We start from the raw sequence: 18,173 nt of genomic DNA, 5'->3' as shown, positions 1-18,173 counted from the left end.
TGTGAATACTTACAGTATACCGTGCACCAGTTAGAAATGAGAGAGACTTGCTCTCGTATGATCGAGCCGGATGAAAGAAGATACGAATGTTGTATGCAATATCAAGTATATTCTGTCGCTTTAGAGACTCTGGTCAACATGAAACAATTAAAAAGAGTTAACCAATTAAGAATAAAACTAATGGAAAATGATCTGCTAACTTTAATAACAAAACTAGACGAAGTTTTATCAAATCCAAAAATAAAGTGGAAATAAATAAATATTTAAATAATACACACATACGAAATTAATTAAATAATACTTTTAATGATATTTTAATATCAAATTTGGTTTTTATTTCTTTTCTTATAGTTGATTACATATACATTCCTCTATCATTTCTCTTATTGACTAAAGCAATCATATTTTTATATTGAACTTTAATATCATTGTCGTTAGTTGAAAATAATTTTGGATAAAGTGATTTAAGAATTGGTGCAAAAGATTGAACACTATCAATATTTAAGTTTAGTTCATATAAATTTAAAATTGAACAAGCTTGGATATTATTAACTTGGCACTGAAAAAAAAAAAAGAAAATTAATATACAGATATAATTTATAAGCATATTTTAATTATTAAATTTACCAGTGTTAAAAATGAAGCACTTAAATTTTCGATAATATTTGGTGACTCTAATGGAATAAGTGAACAATTCTGTGTGTATTAAAAAATAATTAGTATCTGGAAATAAAGCTTTAACTTTTGATATTGATAAAGATAATTACATTTTCAAAATTTGATGTATAAACAGCTCTAACAAATGGTGGAATTGGGTGAGTATGGTCTTGAGAAAGATAATGGGAATTTAATAACTTGTCTAAAATAACAACTTTTTTTACTTGATTAAATGCATTTAAAACTGATTCAGAAAAACTAAAACATCTTTCACTTGGTAAATCATAACCTAAAACAATGAAAGCAATAGATTTTTCTTCTTTATGTCTATAAACATTACATTTATTATTTAAAATATTTGATGTAGTTTTAATTGGTTTCTAAATAAATAATAATAATAATATTAATATTGATAATATTGAATAGTAATAAGTTTATTTATGGTCTTATACATACAATATCATCATATACAATTTCTGCAATTTCATCAAATAATGCATCAAAATTTGATCTAATGAAAATTGATGGTGAGTTTTTAGTTGATATAATTAAATCTGTAATATTTGAAAGATCATTTTTTGGAAATGATTCATTAAATAAAATTGATGGTTTTGGGATTTCAACTGGTTCGAGATTTTGGTCTTCTTCCTCTTCAATTTCCCAATTTCTTGATCTAACTGGCTGAATATCAAATCCAAACATTTCTTTCTTTTTTTTTTAAAAATATATAAACAAAATAAATTTAATTAAAAATAATGAAAAAAAAAAAAATTTTAATTTATGAAAAAATTTCAAAAAATAGTGAAAAAAAAAAAAAGAATTTAAAAAAAAATATATTTTAAATGATCAAAAAAAAAAAAAAAAAAAAAAAGATCATTATTATTATTATTATTATTATTATTTATATACATAAAAAAATAATAAATAAATCGGAAAAAAGTTTATTATTTTTTTAATTTAATTGAAATTGATCTATATTGAACCTATTTCATTCATGAAATCATCAAAGCCCTCGTCTACTTCTTCGCTAGTTGGTTCTATTTCGGTTTTTGATATGGTGGTTGTTTCTGTTGATGTTTTCATTTCTGTTTTAGTTTCTGTTGTAGTTGTGGTTGTGGTTGAAGTTGTGGTTTCTGTGGTTGGGGTTTTTGTTGTTTCTAAATTTGTTGATTTTTTTGATTTCTTTTTATTAGTTGAACCTTTTGGATTTGGAACTAAAAATGATGGGATTGGTGGAGGTGGCATAAAACCCAATGGTGGAGGTGGCAAAAGTCCTAAAGGTGGTGGGGGTAAATTATTAGTATTGGGTTGTGGTGGTAATTTCATCATTAAATGTGGCGGTGGGGGAACACCCATTGGTGGTGGGCCCTTCATTAAATATGGGGGTGGTGGTGGGACGAATCCCATTGGTGGCGGTGGGGTAAATCCCATAGGTGGAGGTTTATTAAACATTGGTGGTGGCATATTATTATTATTTACAGGTGGTATATTATTATTTTGGGCAGCTGCGGGTTTTTTTCTTATGTTTGGGGCGCCTGGAGGTGGAATGCCATATGGATTTAATATTGGATCATAATAAATTGATTCTTCAGGTGGTCCATATTTCTTTATGGCATCCTCCAATAACTTATCTTTTAGTTTTGAAGCTTGAACAGCTTCTTTTACAACAAAATCATCCTCCTCCTCTTGATCCTCATCTTTCTTTTTTAATAAAATATCTAGAGCACTTTGAATTTGTTTTTTTTTTATTTTATTCTTTTCAGAATTATCTAATTTTCTTAATTCATTTTGTAAAGTTTTTGGATCTTGTTGTAAATATTGTTTTTCTTGAATTTTTAATTTATCTTGTTGATGCTAAAATTTATAAATTTTTTAATAAAATTTAATATTAGTATAAAATAAAAAACAAGTTTAATGAATTATACAATTACTTTTTTAACTTCTTTTTTTTTAACATCTTTTCTATATGCTTCCATTGGATTTATTTGTTTTTCTTTTTTACCCATTTTATAATTATTATTATTATTATTAGTATTAATCTATTTTCACTTTTTATGTTTTATAATTAAAAAAAATTTGATAATTAAATGAATATTGAATCAATTATTATAAATGATCGGGCAAATTAAATTGAATTAAAAATATGAAAATATGAAAAAAAAAATGAAAAAATAAAATAAAAATTAAAAAAAAAAAAAATAAAAAAAAAATATAACAGTAAATTAAAAAATAATAAAATTTAAATTTTTCATTCATTATCGTAAAAATCTCCTGCTAATAATCATTATGATAAAAATAATATTAAATAATGTATATATCAATTTTCTAAAAACATATATTCAAACTAATATGAAGCAAAAGAAAAATATAAATATATAAATTTTAAAATAGAATAATATAAATTAATAAATTAATAAAAATAATAGTATTAGTAACAGTATCTAAAACAATATATAAAAAAATATATGAAAAAAATAAAAAACCCAGTTTTATCTAAATATACCCATAGAATTCGAAATAAATTCAAAAGAACGAGAAATAATACCAATAGAAATAATAATAATAATATTAACGACAATAATAATAATAATAATAATAATGAAAACATTAGCAGCAATATAAGCGATAAAAGCAGTGGTGATAGTAGCAGTGATAGTAGCATCCTTCATAGAACAGTTCACAATGCCCATCACAATGCAAATGATTATAGTGACGAAGAACAAAGCGATGATAGCGAAAATAGCGAAAATAGTGAAAATAAAGGGAATATCGAATTAAAGAAATTAAAGAAATTAAAAAAGAATAAAAACCTGCAGGATATAGATTTAAGCTTATTACTTCAAGATGAAATTTATGATCAAGTCGAAGAAGATGTTTTAAATACACTATTAGAATATACAACTGAAGAAGACCTTAAAAAGTTTAAAAAATACTTAAGGAAAAAAGAATTAAGATCTTCAAAATCAACAGAAAAGGATCATAATGAATCAGATGAATATTCAATAGAAAGCGATAAAAGTATTGAAAGTGAAGAAAGTGAAGAAAGTGAAGAAAGCGATAAAGAAGAAGATAAAGATCTACTAGAGTTATCACCATTTTATTATGAAGATGACTATGGTTTTCATGAATATTCTGATGATTTTAAATTAAATATAGAAGATATCGAATCAAATAGACAGGTATTAAACGAATCACTAGCAAATTCGGTATTAAGGAGGAAACCATCAAGACTATCAAAATCAACTTCAATATCCAGCACCAAATCACTGCCTATTACTAAAAGTGTTAGATCACCAATATCATTATCACCACGTATAGAATCATTACCGACAACACCCATACTATCACCAAAGAAAAAACCAAGCACTGTGCCTACTCCTACCGCTACTGCACCAACAACACCAAATTTAAGGGAATCAATAAAGAGAAAGGCTAAATTATATTTAATTCCCCCGAAACTATTAATGCAAATGGATGATGTCGAAATGATTAAAGAGGATATTTGTGCAACCGATCGTTCATTAGCTGGATATATTAGAACTGGACTATCGATCACTGGTTTGGGTGTTGCCGTTCTGTCGAGAATAGGTGTAACAACCAAAACACTTATTGGTAAATATCTCATCAAAACAATGACAAAAAAAAAAAGCATTTAATACTAACCCCTCTGTTTTTTTTTTAATTTAGTATCAATAATATTTTTCGCCTATGGTATTTCATTAACAATTATTGGCATAAGAAGAAACAAAGTACTCTCAAACTATTTAAAAAAGGGATATATGAAACCATCGATTATTTCAGTTATTTTAGTTACATTATTAACATTTGTTATTATTGGCTCTTCATATTATGTAATTGCCTAATAAAAAAAAGCATTATTATTATTATTACAAAATTAAACTATAATTGTTTTACTTTATTTTTATTTTTATTTTTATTTATTTTTTATTTTACAAAATTTAAATTTGATAAATCTGAAACTTCGAAATTGTGATCTTTTAACCATGTTTTACTATATAATCTTGATGTGTAACGATGACCGGAATCACATAAAACAGTTACAATAGTTTTACCAGGACCTAGTTTACGAGCCAATTTAACTGCACCAACACAATTAAGAGCAGATGAACCACCTAAAAATAAACCGTCATGTTTTAACAAATAGTGAGCCATATCGATACCCTCTTCTTCTGTGCCACGATAAGCACCATTTAGAGATGCTTTATTAAAGTTTTCAGTTTTTCTGTTGACACCAACACCTTCGTAAAATGAACGTGGTCCCAACTTTTCAACGACCAATCTATCTTTTGGATGAAAAATAACACCAGTGTTAACTAAACTATAAAGACCAGAACCTGGTGGGTCGATTAACCAACATTCGATTGAAGATTTACGTGATTTCAAATAACTAGATATACCTGCTACAGTTCCTCCGGTACCTGCTGCTGCAATAAATCCATCAATATCACCACGAGTTTGTTTCCAGATTTCTGGACCTGTACCTGTGTAGTGAGCACTGAAATTTGATAAATTATCGAATTGATTTGCATAGAATGCTGTAGAGTCACCTAAACAACGTTGATATGCACAATGCATGAAATGATTTGCATTATTCATTCCTACAATGAGTACTATTTTAGTTTCGGCGCCTAACATTTCCAAAGCTCTACTTTTTCTTTTGATACATTATCTGGTATGAATAATTGAACGTTATATCCTCTAGATTTACCCAACATTGTTAACGATATACCTGTACTACCTGCTGTTGCTTCAACAATGGTTGATCCTTCTTTTAATAATCCACTCTTTTCGCCATCTAAAATTATTGATTTTGCAACTCTATCCTTTGGACTACCACCCGGGTTCATAAATTCTGCTTTTCCATAAATCTAAAAAAAAAAGTAAAATTATTATTAATGTCAATAATAATGTATGTATACATTAGCATATATGTCAATTTTTTTACCTACCTCACAACCAGTTGCTTCAGATAATGACTTTATTCTAATTAATGGTGTATTACCAATGGTATCAATAATACCATTAGAAATACCACTGTGATATACTGTATTTATTTCATTTTGAACTTCTTCTTCCTGTTGTTCTTGTGGTTGTTCTTCTGAATTAAAATAATTTGAAAAATATGAAAACATTTTACAAAAATAAAAATAAAAATAATAATAACAATTTAAAAGATATTAATGTAATTATGTAATTGTGGATTCGTTTTTTTAATTTAATTTAAAATTTTAAAAAAAAAAAATTAAAAAAAAAATAAAAAAAATAAAAAAAAAAAAAAATTAAAAAATAAAAAAAAATAAAAAAAAAGAAAAAAGATAAATATACTAACAAATAAATAAGATAATTATCTTATTTAAATCATTGCCTAAAATTATTAAAATTATTAGAATATTATTTAATTAATTTTAAATATTTTTATTTTTTTTAATTTTTTTTTAAAAAAAAATTTTTGTTTATTTCATTTTTTCATTTTTTTTTTTTTATAAATTATTATTTTTAAACAATTTAGTTTAATTAAAGTTTAATTTTAAAATGTCGACAAATAAAAGAAAAAGGATGTTTTCAAAAGAATGTATGTAGTTTATTTATTTATTTATCTTTAACAAAAAAAAAAAAAAAACAATAAACTAATTTATTTCAACATGTTCATTTATTTTAGTGAAACATATGATGTATGGTTTTGGGGATGTAAGAGAACCATTACATGAATCTATAGACTTATTAGAAGAATTAGTATTCGAATTTATTCAAGAAATGACATTAAAAGCAGCCCAAGTTTCAAATAAAAGAGGCAAATTCCAAACAGAGGATTTAGTATTTTTAGTTAGAAAAGATCCAAAGAAGTACTACAGAGTTATTGAATTATTAAGAATGAATGAAGAATTAAAGAAAGCCAAAAAAGCATTCGACGATACAAATATTGAAGAAGAGGAACAATAATAACTATAATATTCACCACCACACCTATATTATATAATTCCCTTTACCATTTTACCTTTTAACACTTTACAATTTACCATTTCACCATTTTACCATTTATCACCTTACTATTTACCAAATCACCATATAATAACGATTTACAATATACCGATTTAATTTTTAATGGCCATCATCCAAATTACTTTAATAACCGCCCCAACCTCTTTTTAACTTAATTTTATTTTATAAAATATTAATCATAAATTCAACTGACAAATCAAAACCATATTATATTCACCATAAAACACTTGTATCAACTACAAAATCGTTATATTCAATTTCAATTTCCCACCCACCAACAATCTTAACAGCAATAATATATGTATATACCAATTATAGAACTTTTTTTTTCATTTATTTATTTTTTCTTTTTTTTTCAAAAATTAATTTCTTGTGTATATAAAAAAAAAAACCTTATAAAATCTCATAATCAAAATCATCATTGTTATTTAACAAAAATAATAAAATCATTATACATACAATCTAAATAATAAATTTACCGCTATTTTCAAATAATTTTTGGTTTTAATAAAAAAAATCTTATAAAAATTACTATCTCTATCATTTACAATAAATTCATTTTAATTTCAAATAAAGATTTTTTTTTTGTGATGATTTGTTAAAAAATTTTGGAAATATAGATATTTCAACAAATTTTTTATTAATTTTATAGATAAAAAATAAATAATTATTTTATTTTTATAATTTATATTTTTTTTTTGTTTTTAAAAAAAATATCCATTTTTCTATTTTTATTAAAAATAATATATAATTTATTATTTATTTTTTTATAATAATAATAATAATATTTAATATAATAATTTTTTAAAATTTTAATCATTCTACTACAGCATTCATCACACCATAAAACAAATAACTATAAATATATAAAATATAAAATTTAAAATATAAAATATAAAATTTAAAATATAAAATATAAAATATAAAATATAAAATTAAAATAATAAATATAAAAAATAAAAAAAAAAAAATAAAAAAAAATAATGGAAAGTTTAGGAAGTGAAACTTTTTTAAATATTGGTAAAACAGAAATAAATAATAATAATAATAATATAATAAGCAGTAATAATGAAATAGACAATGATGTCAGTGAATATAATAATATGACAAATATGGAAAGTCAGTATAGCTTCGATAGTGAACACGATGACCATTCAAATGACTATTTATTTTTTCAAATTTGGAGAAATGCGTTAATAAAAGAAAGAATTGTCAAACACCTAATGATCTATAGAATCGTTCAAAAATACAGCAAAACGACACAATATTCATTTAATCACGATACATTGAAATGCTTCAAATATAGAGACTACTTAGAAACGATGCATTATCAAATCAACAGCTTTTTATATGACCCATTTGAATTGGAAAGATTATCAAGATTAGAAATTGAAAGAGTAGTTACAAGAAAAAGACAAGAATCTCAAGATTATATACAACTACATCAACCTTTAATTATTGATAATTTATTAAATGATGAAGTAATCATTGATGAAGAATCCAATATCCCTGATACTGTCACCAAATTGTATTTCCATGATAATAGTTGCATACCAATGTACTTCTTCCCAAATTCAATTAAAACTTTAATTTTTGGATACAATTTTAATAGTCAAATTAATAAATATGGTAAGCCATATACATATATTGACTATTTATTCTTAATATTTTTCAAATGCTAATTTCTATTTTTTTTTTATAAACTCTAGTTTTACCAAACTCTTTAACATCATTAGAATTTGGAAGGAACTATAATGAATATTTAGTTGATGGAGCATTACCAAACTCATTGAAAGTTATTATTTTTGGGAAATCATTTAACAAAAAAATTCAATTAGGTCATCTTCCAAACTCGGTAATTAAAATTCAGTTTAAAGATTCTTTCAATGAAATTATTGAAGACTTTTCGTTACCATCAAATTTGAAAGCTCTTCAATTTGGGTTCAAGTACAATCAAGCACTTAGCAAGGGATTGTTTGCAAATATTTCAAATTTAACCTATTTAGAGTTTGGTAAATGTTTCCAACAACCAATAGACCCACAGACATTACCTCAGACATTAACCTATTTAAAATTTGGTTCGTACTATAACCAACCATTAGAAATTGGCAGCTTACCAAAATCATTAAAAACTCTTAAACTATCATTCGAATATAATCAAGAAATTAAAGATAATGTTTTACCAGTGGGTTTAACTGCTTTATCCTTTGGGTTTCACTATAATAAGCCATTACCATCAACCCTTCCATCTTCACTCACATTTTTAAAACTATCTTCTCAATTTAACCATAGAATTTCAAATGAACTGCTCCCAGAGAAAAACCTAAGATATTTACTTGTTGGGGATAAATTTAACCATCCAATCTCAAAATCAAATATTGGTGAATCATTAGAAACTCTTGTACTCGGTGAAGCTTTTAACTCCTCATTATTAGATGTGCCAACAACATTAAAACAATTAACAGTTGGTTCTAATTTTCATAGATTAATCAATCCAAATCTAACAAATTTAACTTTTTTGTCATATCAAGGTAAATATTTAAAAATTAATTTATTCACACAGAAAAAAAAAAAAATTGTGGGGTAAAATAATATCATGATCATAATAATAATAATAATAATAATAATAATAATAATATTAAAAATTATTGTTATATGATACTATTACCCATTAAATTCTTGATATGTTAATTTTATTTAAATCTATAAATTTATTAATTTTAATTTATTTATCCCAATTTATTTATTTTTTTATATTTATTTATTTAGGCACTATTTTGACTGATAACAATTTAGAAATTTGTAGTTTTATTAAAAGTAAAAATAAAAATAATAAAAAAAGTCGTAAAGATAATTGTTTAATATGTTAAATAAATATAGATCTTTTAAAAACTTGTGTATTAGTGTATATCAAAAAAAAAAAAAAAAAAAAATTTATTTTATTTATTTGTTTGTCTTTAGAAAAAAACATTAAGTGTTAAAATAAAAAATAATCTGTTCAAAAGGTATGTGTTTATTTTTTCTTTTTTCAATTTTTCACACAAATGCGTCATCAAAGAAATTTTTTTATATTTTAAAAATAATTATTTTTAATTTTTTTTTTATATTTAAAAAAAAAAAAAAAAAAAATTTTTAAAAAAATTTTTTTTTTGTGTTCAAATTTTTAAATTTTTAATATTTATTATCATTTAATTATCTTATTCTAGTTTTTAATTAAATAAAATAAGATAGAAATAAAAAGATGGATTTAGCAGGCGCAGTTGAAAGTTTCAAAAATTTAAAAATGGATTTAACCCTTCCAGATACTGGTTTATTAATTGCATATTTTGCAATTTGGACAATGGCCATTATCCCAATTTATATTGGTTCATATTTATCATTAAAAGAAACTAAAGTAAGAAAAATTAAAAAAATAAATAATATAACAAAACAAATAGAATATATAGAAGTAATTGTGTGTGTAAAAAATTTATGAAAAAACTAAAAAAAAAACATTACCCACTTTCAAAATATAAATAATAATAAAAAAATCATTACCCACCTTAAAGATCCACAGTAATAAAAATAACATATCAATCAATAGATCCATTATAAATAAATAATCATTTAAAATAAATTATAATAATAATAAAAAAAACAATAAACAAGAAACTAACCAAATTACGTTATTTTTATAGAATGAATCAATGAGTAAAAGCGACGCCTATACTTTCCCAATCGTTGGTAGTATATTCCTTTTTGGACTTTACCTTTGTTTCAAATATTTCGATAAAGATTTAGTCAATACAATTCTTCAATATTACTTTTTAATTATTGGTACCTTTGCAATGACAGGTGTTTTAAGTACATTATTTAGATATTTAGCTGGAAGCAACAATAACACTAAAGAACCAAAGAAATCATTAATTTCATTCAAAATTCCACACATCAAATATGTTCTCGATGCAAAAGATGTAAATATCGATATTCCAGATATTATTGCTTTCTTAATTTCAGCTGCCTTTTCAGTTTGGTACATTAAAACTAAAAACTGGATTGCCAATAATATCTTTGGTCTTACTTTTTCAATTCAAGGTATCAGTCTTATTAGTTTAAGCGAATATTCAGTTGGTGTAATTTTATTAGTAAGTAATTCGAATCACACAAATATTTAAATAGATACAACAGAAACTAATTTTTAATTTTTTTTTTTTTTTGTAAATAGGTTGGTTTATTCTTTTATGATATCTTTTGGGTATTTGGTACAGATGTTATGGTCACTGTCGCCAAAAGTTTCGATGCCCCAATTAAATTACTTTTCCCAAAGAATATCTTTGCTGAAACTTTCCAATTCTCAATGTTAGGTTTAGGTGATATTGTTTTACCAGGTATTTTCATTGCCTTACTTTTACGTTTCGATAGACACCTTCACCAAGAAAAAAAAACCAAAGGTAAAGGTCCAATGAAAACCACTTATTTCTCAAGTACTTTAGTTGCTTATGCTTTAGGTTTATTCACCACAATTTTCGTTATGCACGTTTTCAAAGCTGCTCAAGTAAATATCAAAATAATTTTTTTATAGTAGCAAACATTCCTTTTAAAGATATTAATTTTTTTTTTTTTCTTTTTTTTTCATCATAATAGCCTGCTTTATTATATTTAGTTCCATTCTGTGTTGGTTCATCATTACTTGTTTCTGCCGTTAAAGGTCAATTCAAAAAATTAATTTTCTCAAATTTAAATGAAGAAGCCACTGCTTCAACTTCAAAGAAAACAAACTAATTTATATAATATTTTTATTTAAATAAAAAAAAAAAATTAAAAAAAAATAAAAAAGAAAATTTTTAAAAAAAAAAGAAAAATTATAAGTTTTTTAAACATACTAAGAAAAATCTACTACAATTTTTTTTTTTTTTTTTTATTCATCATAAACTTTTTTCAGTTTTTTTTTTATCATTATTATTTTAACAGCAAACAAGAAACAAGGAATAATACTAAAGTAAATATATAAGATACCCATCTAAAAAGTAATAGTTATATTTTTTTTATTTTTTTTTTTTATTTTTTTTTTATTTATTTAAAATTTTTTTTTTTTTAAATATCTTTTTTTTTTAAAAATTTTTTTTTTAACCAATAACTGTTATTTTTTTTTTTTTAATTGTGTTTATAATATATATTTTTTTTCATTGTATTAATAATTATTTTATTTATATTTGTTAGATTAAATATTTTTTTTCAAAATTAAACAATGCCACCAAAAAGAAAAATAACCCAAAGTGACGAAGGAGATAATACTTCAACCACTGCCAAAAATTTTTTTGATGGTATTATATTTTCATTTTCAGGCACATTCTCAGTTACACAAAGTGAATTAATTAAAAAAGTTGAAAACCATGGTTCATCTACTGCTAAAGGTGTTACATTAAAGGTTACTCATTTAGTTTCAACAGCTGAGGATTTCAAGAAGAATAGTGCATCAGTTCAAAAAGCCAAAAAACAAGGAATCTTTATTGTTAGCGAACAATTTATTCACAAATGTATTGAAGCTTCAAAAAAATTAGACGAAAAAGATTTTATTATTTCAGATAGTGATGATGCAGAAGATGAAGAAGAAGAAGAAGAGGAGGAAAAGGTTGCACCACCACCAAAGAGAGGTTCAAAGAAAGCTGCTGCTAAAAGAGGTAAAGAGCCAGAGCCAGAATCTGAAGAGTCTGAAGAAGATACCAATAAACTTACAACTCGTTCAAAAAAGAAAACAAAAAATGTTGATGAATCAAAATCTGAAAAATCAAATACCACAGAAGAGTTCTCATCCGATATTGAGGATTCAGATGACGATAGCAATAAAGTAACCGTTAAAGTCCATGGTAGAGCTGCTGTTGATATGCACTTCCCAGATAAAAATGTATGTATATAGAAATTCTATTGTTTTTGGTTTTATTTAATTATTATTAATTATTAATTTTTATTTTATTTAGTATCATGTATATGATGATGGTAAAGATGTATATGACGCAACACTCAATCAAACTGAAATTGCTCAAAATAACAACAAATTCTATATTATTCAAATTTTAGAGTCAGATAATGGTCAAAACTATACCGTTTGGAATCGTTGGGGTAGAGAAGGTCTCAAGGGTATAGGAAAGAGATTCGACTATTCAAAAGCAAATCTCCACGCTGCAATTAGTTTATTTAACGAGAAATTCTTTGAAAAAACCAAAAATCCATTCAATAACAGAAAGAATTTCAGGAAAGTAGCTGGCAAGTACGATTTAATTGAATTAGATTACAGTATCGATGATAAGAGTGAACAAACTAAGAGCAAACCAAAAGCAGCCACCCACAAAAAAGAATGCACATTAGACGAAAGAGTTCAAGATTTAATTAAATTAATTTTCGATGTAAAGATGATGAAAAGAACAATGGCCGAAGCTAAGGTCGATCTCAAAAAGATGCCACTTGGTAAATTATCAAAAACTCAAATCACTAAAGGCTATATGGTATTAAAAGAAATTGAAGAGGTTCTCTTGGGTAAAAGCAAAGATAATTTAGTTAGTCTTTCATCAAAATTCTATACTGCCATCCCACATGTATCCGATAATGTTATGCAACCACCACCAACTATTAATTCCCACCAAATGCTCCTTGCAAAAATGACTATGCTTCAAAATCTTGCTGATATTGAAATTGCTACAACACTTATCAAAGAAGCCGAAAGTGATGATTCAAATATTTTAGAGTCACATTACAAGAATCTTAAGACTGAAATTATTCCATTAGATAGACATACTACCGAGTTTAAAGATATCGAAACCTATGTTATTAACACTTATAAAGGAAAAACCCCAGAGATTATTAATGTTTTCAAGATTGACCGTGAAGGCGAGGCTGATCGTTTCAAGAAATCTCTTCACCTTGGTAATAGAAAACTCTTATGGCATGGTTCTCGTTTAACTAATTTCGTTGGTATTATTTCTCAAGGTTTAAGAATTGCACCACCAGAGGCTCCAGTTAGTGGTTATCGTTTTGGTAAAGGTATTTATTTTGCAGATATTATGTCATTATCAGCCAACTATTGCCGTACTAGCGGTTCAAATGATTTTTGTATGTTACTTGGTGATGTTACCCTTGGTAAAACTGCTGATTTATATAGAGATCAATATATGGAAAAACCAATCAATGGAACAAACTCAACTCTTGCTTTGGGTTCAATCGAACCAGATCCAAAGAATGTACACTCTCACACAGATGGTTATACTATTCCATATGGTAAAATTGTCGACTCTCCATATAAAAACAAACAAGTTTCATGTTTGGAACATCAATATATTGTATATTCTGTAGATCAAGTTCAATTAAAATATCTTTTACAATTAAAATATTAATAATAAAGCAATAATAAATTTTTTTTTTCGTTTACAAAAACTCTTTTGGTTTACAAAGATTATTTTTAAAAAAATTTTAATATTAAAAAAAAGGTGTATATTTTCTATTTTTAAAGAAATTATTTTTTAAAGTGAAAGAACACCAGTTTTTTTTTTCTTTTTACTAAAAGAATAAAATAGAACGAATCAATTTATAAAGAAAATAAATATAAATCTGTAAAATAAAGAATCAATAAAAATATTTACCCCAAAATATAAAAAAATTATAATAATTTTTTAAAAGTAGAAAAAAAAAAAAATTAATTAAAATGGAATAAAGAAAAAAACAAATAATCTTTAATAATAAAGTTTTTAAAATACTAATTATTATAATAATTTAAATTTAATAATATTTATTAATTATTTTACATCCTCGATCCCGAGGATCAAAGTAATAGTCTTTATTTTTTAAGCAAAAAAAAAAAAAATAAAAAAAAAAAAAATTTTATTTAATTAAAATTTTGGTAAAAAAATTGGATAGATAGAAAGATAAATAAATAAGATAAATCAAAAGTTATATTTAATATTCAAAAAAAGAAAAATAATTTTTTTTTTAAAAAAATTATTTTTATAATATTATTTATTGTTTGTCTTATTTTTTTTGTTTTTGTTTTTATATAACAATAATTTTTAATATTATTATTATTATTATTATTATTATTATTATTATTATTATTATTATTATTATTATTATTATTATTATTATTATTATTATTATTATTATTAGAACCATACAGTATACAAATGTTTACTTGGTTTTGTAATGTTATTTCTTATTTGTTCTCTAAGAATGTCTAAAAGTAAATCTTTTGGTTGGAGGATTGAACCTGTTCCTCCTCTTTTTTGAATTTCCACTAGTATTTCTGGCTTACTTAATTTTGAAATTGGTTTGCTATCAATACGGAATTCATCATTACTCTTGAGGTATTTTACTTTTCTGCCTTTTAATGCACATGAAACTTGATTAAATGATAAATCTAATTCCTTGGCGATGAATCTGTATGAGTCGTTATTGAAAAGATTGTTCTTTAGTAAAATTTCCCAATAAAAATCCAATCTTTTTCTTTGATATGGTTTGAAGACAAAGTTATGGGTAGTGGTTTCTTCATAATCGATTGGAGGCATCTTATTTTTTGCAGTTAATTCTCTTGTAATATCTTCGAGGGTTAGTTTTAGTTTAGGATCATAAGTTAAATTGTCAAAGTCTAAATCGAAATCTAGTTTTAAACTTTTATTTGAATTATAGCTTTTGACACTTTCACTTTTACTGACACCACTAACACAACTGCTACCACTAATGCTACTATCATCGTCTTCATCGTCCTCATCGTCTCCATCGTCTTTACCGACTAAAAATAAATCTGGGGTGATTGGTACAATTTCATTAGGTTGAACCGCCTCTAAATCGAAAGCAAGATCCATTAAAGTGTACTCTGATTCCTTTTGTACCTTTAAATATTTCTTTCTTTTTTCAAATCTAATGTTGTGCATTTCGATATTTGATTGGAGAATCGAGTTTGTAACCTCGATTTCATTTTCATTGTAAACAGGATCTTCTGATACTGGTCCGATGGGTTGGTTCTCTACCAATCTAGGAAGGATTGGAGTAACAGGTATAAAAGTATCCTTTGAAACTCGATCTAATTGGATTGGTTCTTTGTCATTTTCAATATTTGCATCACGACCTGGGCCATAAGAAATACCATTAATAATAAATGTTGGTGGATAAGAGTTTCTGTATTGTTTAAAGTTGAGATGATACTTCAAACCTTCTTTTCTTAATTTCTTATTTATTGAATCACCTTCAGTGGTAGGTTTTGGATTTAAATCTAAATTTAAATATCTATTGTTACGATTTTGTCTTAAAACTTTATCTTTTGCATTTATTTTTGATCTGTTAATATTTCTATCTGAACTCTTCCACTTTTCGATACGCTTAACTTTGATTAATTTTTCCTCTTCTTCAATGTAGCTAGTATCATATTTTTTTGATTTTTTAGTTGGTTTTGAATTTCTGGTCTTTTTTTTAATTTCTTGACTTGCACCATATCTTTCGAACCTTGCACTATTTCTAGTTATAATTCTTTTTGGTGGAGGTGATGGTTCTTCTTCTTCTTCTTCTTCAGTATCTCTGTTCGTTTCTTCTTCGCCAATTTCATCTTGTTCAATACTTTCCAACATATTAATATCAATTTCAATATCTCTGATATTATTGTCATAAATAATATTGCTATTATCATTAATAATATTGTTATTATCATCAATAATATTGCTATTATCATAAATAACATTGTTATTATCATAAATAATATTGGAATTATCATAGACGTGGTTACTATCAATATTATTACTATTAGCTATATATTGGTCTAATGCTAATATATCTGGATCTGTTTCATTTAAATCGTTGTTATTATTATCACTGTTATTATTATTAAAAAGAATATTTGAAAGATCAAAATTGTTATTTAATAAGATTGATGGAATTCTTAAATCATCGACCATTTGATTTTGAGAAAAATAACTTGGATCAAGGATTTCCGGTGATTGGTTTTCAATTGAAGCTTGAATAATATTTGGTATTTGTGATTCTGGAACTGATGAGTTTTCAATATCACTCTTTATTTGATCTTTTATTTCTTGTAAACTAAGCTGGATATTAATAATTGATTTGTTTATTAAATCTCCAATATAGTCGTATTTAAATTCATTAAAACTTGAATAAATTGGATCTTTAATACCTCTTAAACCTGCAAAATATAAATTTGAAAATAAAACTCTAATAGATTGATCATAATCCAAAACATTGAGTTTCTTTGTTGTTGAGTATTGAACATGTGGATAACTAAAGAATTGATTGTTATTTTGAATATCGTTGTTTGAGGTGGATTCTTCAATTATAGATTTACCATTGACCTTATTGAATGGAGTAAACTTGTTTAGAGTTGCTTTCATTTTTCTTTGAAATTTTGTCATGATTTCATGTGGACTTTTGTTATCGACTTCTTCAAAACCCCTGAGATATACGAAAATATTAGAGTTTGTTGATTCTGGATTAACATGGTCACTATAATCGGAATGATCAGAGATTGGATGCTTTAAACTGATTTGGCAATTTGGATGTTTACCGTGTGAACATTGGTCATAAAAATTTTTAGACTTTGCATTTCCTTCGTTTACAATTGAGTTTCTAGTTAATCTTAAATATGAAAAAAGATCTTCAACGAAATCAACTTGTTCATTTAAAGTTAATTCATTTGGGAGTGGTCCAAAATGATCGGTTGGTTTTATTAATTTAACCTTTGAACGATAAGTAGAGTTGAGACTAGAGATCTCATTTTTTAAAAGATTGATTGTTGAATCAAAGTATAAAATTGATTCATTTGTCATTTTAATATTATTATTATTACTATTTTTGTTGTTATATAACTATTATTATTGAATATAAACACTATAAAATTATAATTTATTATTTATATATTATCAAAATGGTTTTTTCTATGCAATGAATTAAAAAAAAAAAAAAAAAAACAAATTTATGAATAATATTGATTTAAAAAAAAAAAATAAAAAATAAAAAAACCCAAAGGTGTGGGGGCTACTAAAAAAGGATTGTAATAATAAAATGAAAAAATGATAAAATAAGCAATCTAATTACAGATATAAATTTCAAATTAAATCAAGTAAAAATAATTTTGTTTTTAAAAAAGGCAATTTAAAAATGTGACAAATATCACAAATTATTTCTTTTACTAAAATTTAATTAATAAATTATTAAAATCTAAAGAGAAGAAAAAAAAAAAAAAAAAAAAAAAAAAAAAAAAAAAAAGGTTAATATTAATATCATTTTTTTGAATTCAAAAAAAAATAAAAAAAATTATTTAATTATATAAAAAATAAAATATATGTAAAAAACGAATAACACAAAAAATCATCTTTTTTTTTTTTCTTTTTTAATTTTTTTTTTTTTTTTTTTGTAAAAAAATTTTCGTTTTAGCATAGAATCTGCGACAATAAAAAAAAAAAACGAAAACTATTAAAAAAATATGATTTAGCGTTCGTTGTGTGCATACACACATATTTAAATAA

The 18,173-nt window shown here is 24.3% G+C and overlaps 10 protein-coding genes across 10 annotated transcripts in view; 6 read left to right on the top strand and 4 right to left on the bottom strand.

The window, feature by feature from the left end:
• Positions 1-255, top strand: part of DICPUDRAFT_77465 (uncharacterized protein) — a gene marked incomplete at both ends in the record, with an annotated part of 2,129 nt that extends 1,874 nt beyond the window's left edge. Inside the window, one exon of the mRNA XM_003286555.1 lies at positions 31-255. Within this exon, the coding sequence (XP_003286603.1) occupies positions 31-255 (225 nt within the window). The remainder of the gene's footprint in view (positions 1-30) is intronic.
• A 100-nt stretch (positions 256-355) lies between these two features.
• On the bottom strand, positions 356-1,359 carry DICPUDRAFT_31172 (uncharacterized protein; the record flags this gene model as incomplete). The annotated part of the gene is made up of 4 exons (XM_003286534.1): positions 356-559; positions 628-696; positions 768-1,037; positions 1,114-1,359. The coding sequence occupies 4 exons, from the start codon at positions 1,357-1,359 to the stop codon at positions 356-358; spliced, it is 789 nt and encodes a 262-aa protein (XP_003286582.1).
• Positions 1,360-1,629: 270 nt separating this feature from the next.
• Positions 1,630-2,663, bottom strand: DICPUDRAFT_150575 (uncharacterized protein; the record flags this gene model as incomplete). Its single annotated transcript, XM_003286533.1, has 2 exons — positions 1,630-2,511; positions 2,589-2,663. 2 exons carry the CDS (start codon positions 2,661-2,663, stop codon positions 1,630-1,632), a joined length of 957 nt encoding a protein of 318 aa, XP_003286581.1.
• Positions 2,664-3,122: 459 nt separating this feature from the next.
• On the top strand, positions 3,123-4,520 carry DICPUDRAFT_150574 (uncharacterized protein; the record flags this gene model as incomplete). The annotated part of the gene is made up of 2 exons (XM_003286554.1): positions 3,123-4,269; positions 4,345-4,520. 2 exons carry the CDS (start codon positions 3,123-3,125, stop codon positions 4,518-4,520), a joined length of 1,323 nt encoding a protein of 440 aa, XP_003286602.1.
• Positions 4,521-4,602: 82 nt separating this feature from the next.
• DICPUDRAFT_150573 (cysteine synthase) lies at positions 4,603-5,810 on the bottom strand (the record flags this gene model as incomplete). The annotated part of the gene is made up of 3 exons (XM_003286532.1): positions 4,603-5,288; positions 5,312-5,546; positions 5,628-5,810. 3 exons carry the CDS (start codon positions 5,808-5,810, stop codon positions 4,603-4,605), a joined length of 1,104 nt encoding a protein of 367 aa, XP_003286580.1.
• A 400-nt stretch (positions 5,811-6,210) lies between these two features.
• DICPUDRAFT_54356 (transcription initiation factor TFIID subunit) lies at positions 6,211-7,365 on the top strand (the record flags this gene model as incomplete). The annotated part of the gene is made up of 2 exons (XM_003286553.1): positions 6,211-6,250; positions 6,338-7,365. 2 exons carry the CDS (start codon positions 6,211-6,213, stop codon positions 6,616-6,618), a joined length of 321 nt encoding a protein of 106 aa, XP_003286601.1. The 3' UTR covers positions 6,619-7,365.
• Positions 7,366-7,661: 296 nt separating this feature from the next.
• On the top strand, positions 7,662-9,548 carry DICPUDRAFT_150571 (uncharacterized protein; the record flags this gene model as incomplete). Its single annotated transcript, XM_003286552.1, has 3 exons — positions 7,662-8,307; positions 8,388-9,209; positions 9,448-9,548. The coding sequence occupies 3 exons, from the start codon at positions 7,662-7,664 to the stop codon at positions 9,546-9,548; spliced, it is 1,569 nt and encodes a 522-aa protein (XP_003286600.1).
• A 371-nt stretch (positions 9,549-9,919) lies between these two features.
• On the top strand, positions 9,920-11,439 carry DICPUDRAFT_150570 (uncharacterized protein; the record flags this gene model as incomplete). Its single annotated transcript, XM_003286551.1, has 4 exons — positions 9,920-10,072; positions 10,356-10,802; positions 10,883-11,212; positions 11,302-11,439. 4 exons carry the CDS (start codon positions 9,920-9,922, stop codon positions 11,437-11,439), a joined length of 1,068 nt encoding a protein of 355 aa, XP_003286599.1.
• Positions 11,440-11,905: 466 nt separating this feature from the next.
• DICPUDRAFT_150569 (uncharacterized protein) lies at positions 11,906-14,045 on the top strand (the record flags this gene model as incomplete). Its single annotated transcript, XM_003286550.1, has 2 exons — positions 11,906-12,562; positions 12,636-14,045. The coding sequence occupies 2 exons, from the start codon at positions 11,906-11,908 to the stop codon at positions 14,043-14,045; spliced, it is 2,067 nt and encodes a 688-aa protein (XP_003286598.1).
• Positions 14,046-14,807: 762 nt separating this feature from the next.
• Positions 14,808-17,474, bottom strand: DICPUDRAFT_150568 (uncharacterized protein; the record flags this gene model as incomplete). Its single annotated transcript, XM_003286531.1, has 1 exon — positions 14,808-17,474. The coding sequence occupies one exon, from the start codon at positions 17,472-17,474 to the stop codon at positions 14,808-14,810; it is 2,667 nt and encodes an 888-aa protein (XP_003286579.1).
• Between the last annotated feature and the right edge of the window lie 699 nt (positions 17,475-18,173).

Source organism: Dictyostelium purpureum (genome assembly GCF_000190715.1).
Source record: "Dictyostelium purpureum unplaced genomic scaffold DICPUscaffold_74, whole genome shotgun sequence".
NCBI classification, from domain to species: domain Eukaryota; phylum Evosea; class Eumycetozoa; order Dictyosteliales; family Dictyosteliaceae; genus Dictyostelium; species Dictyostelium purpureum.
This window is presented reverse-complemented; position numbering and strand designations above follow the sequence as displayed.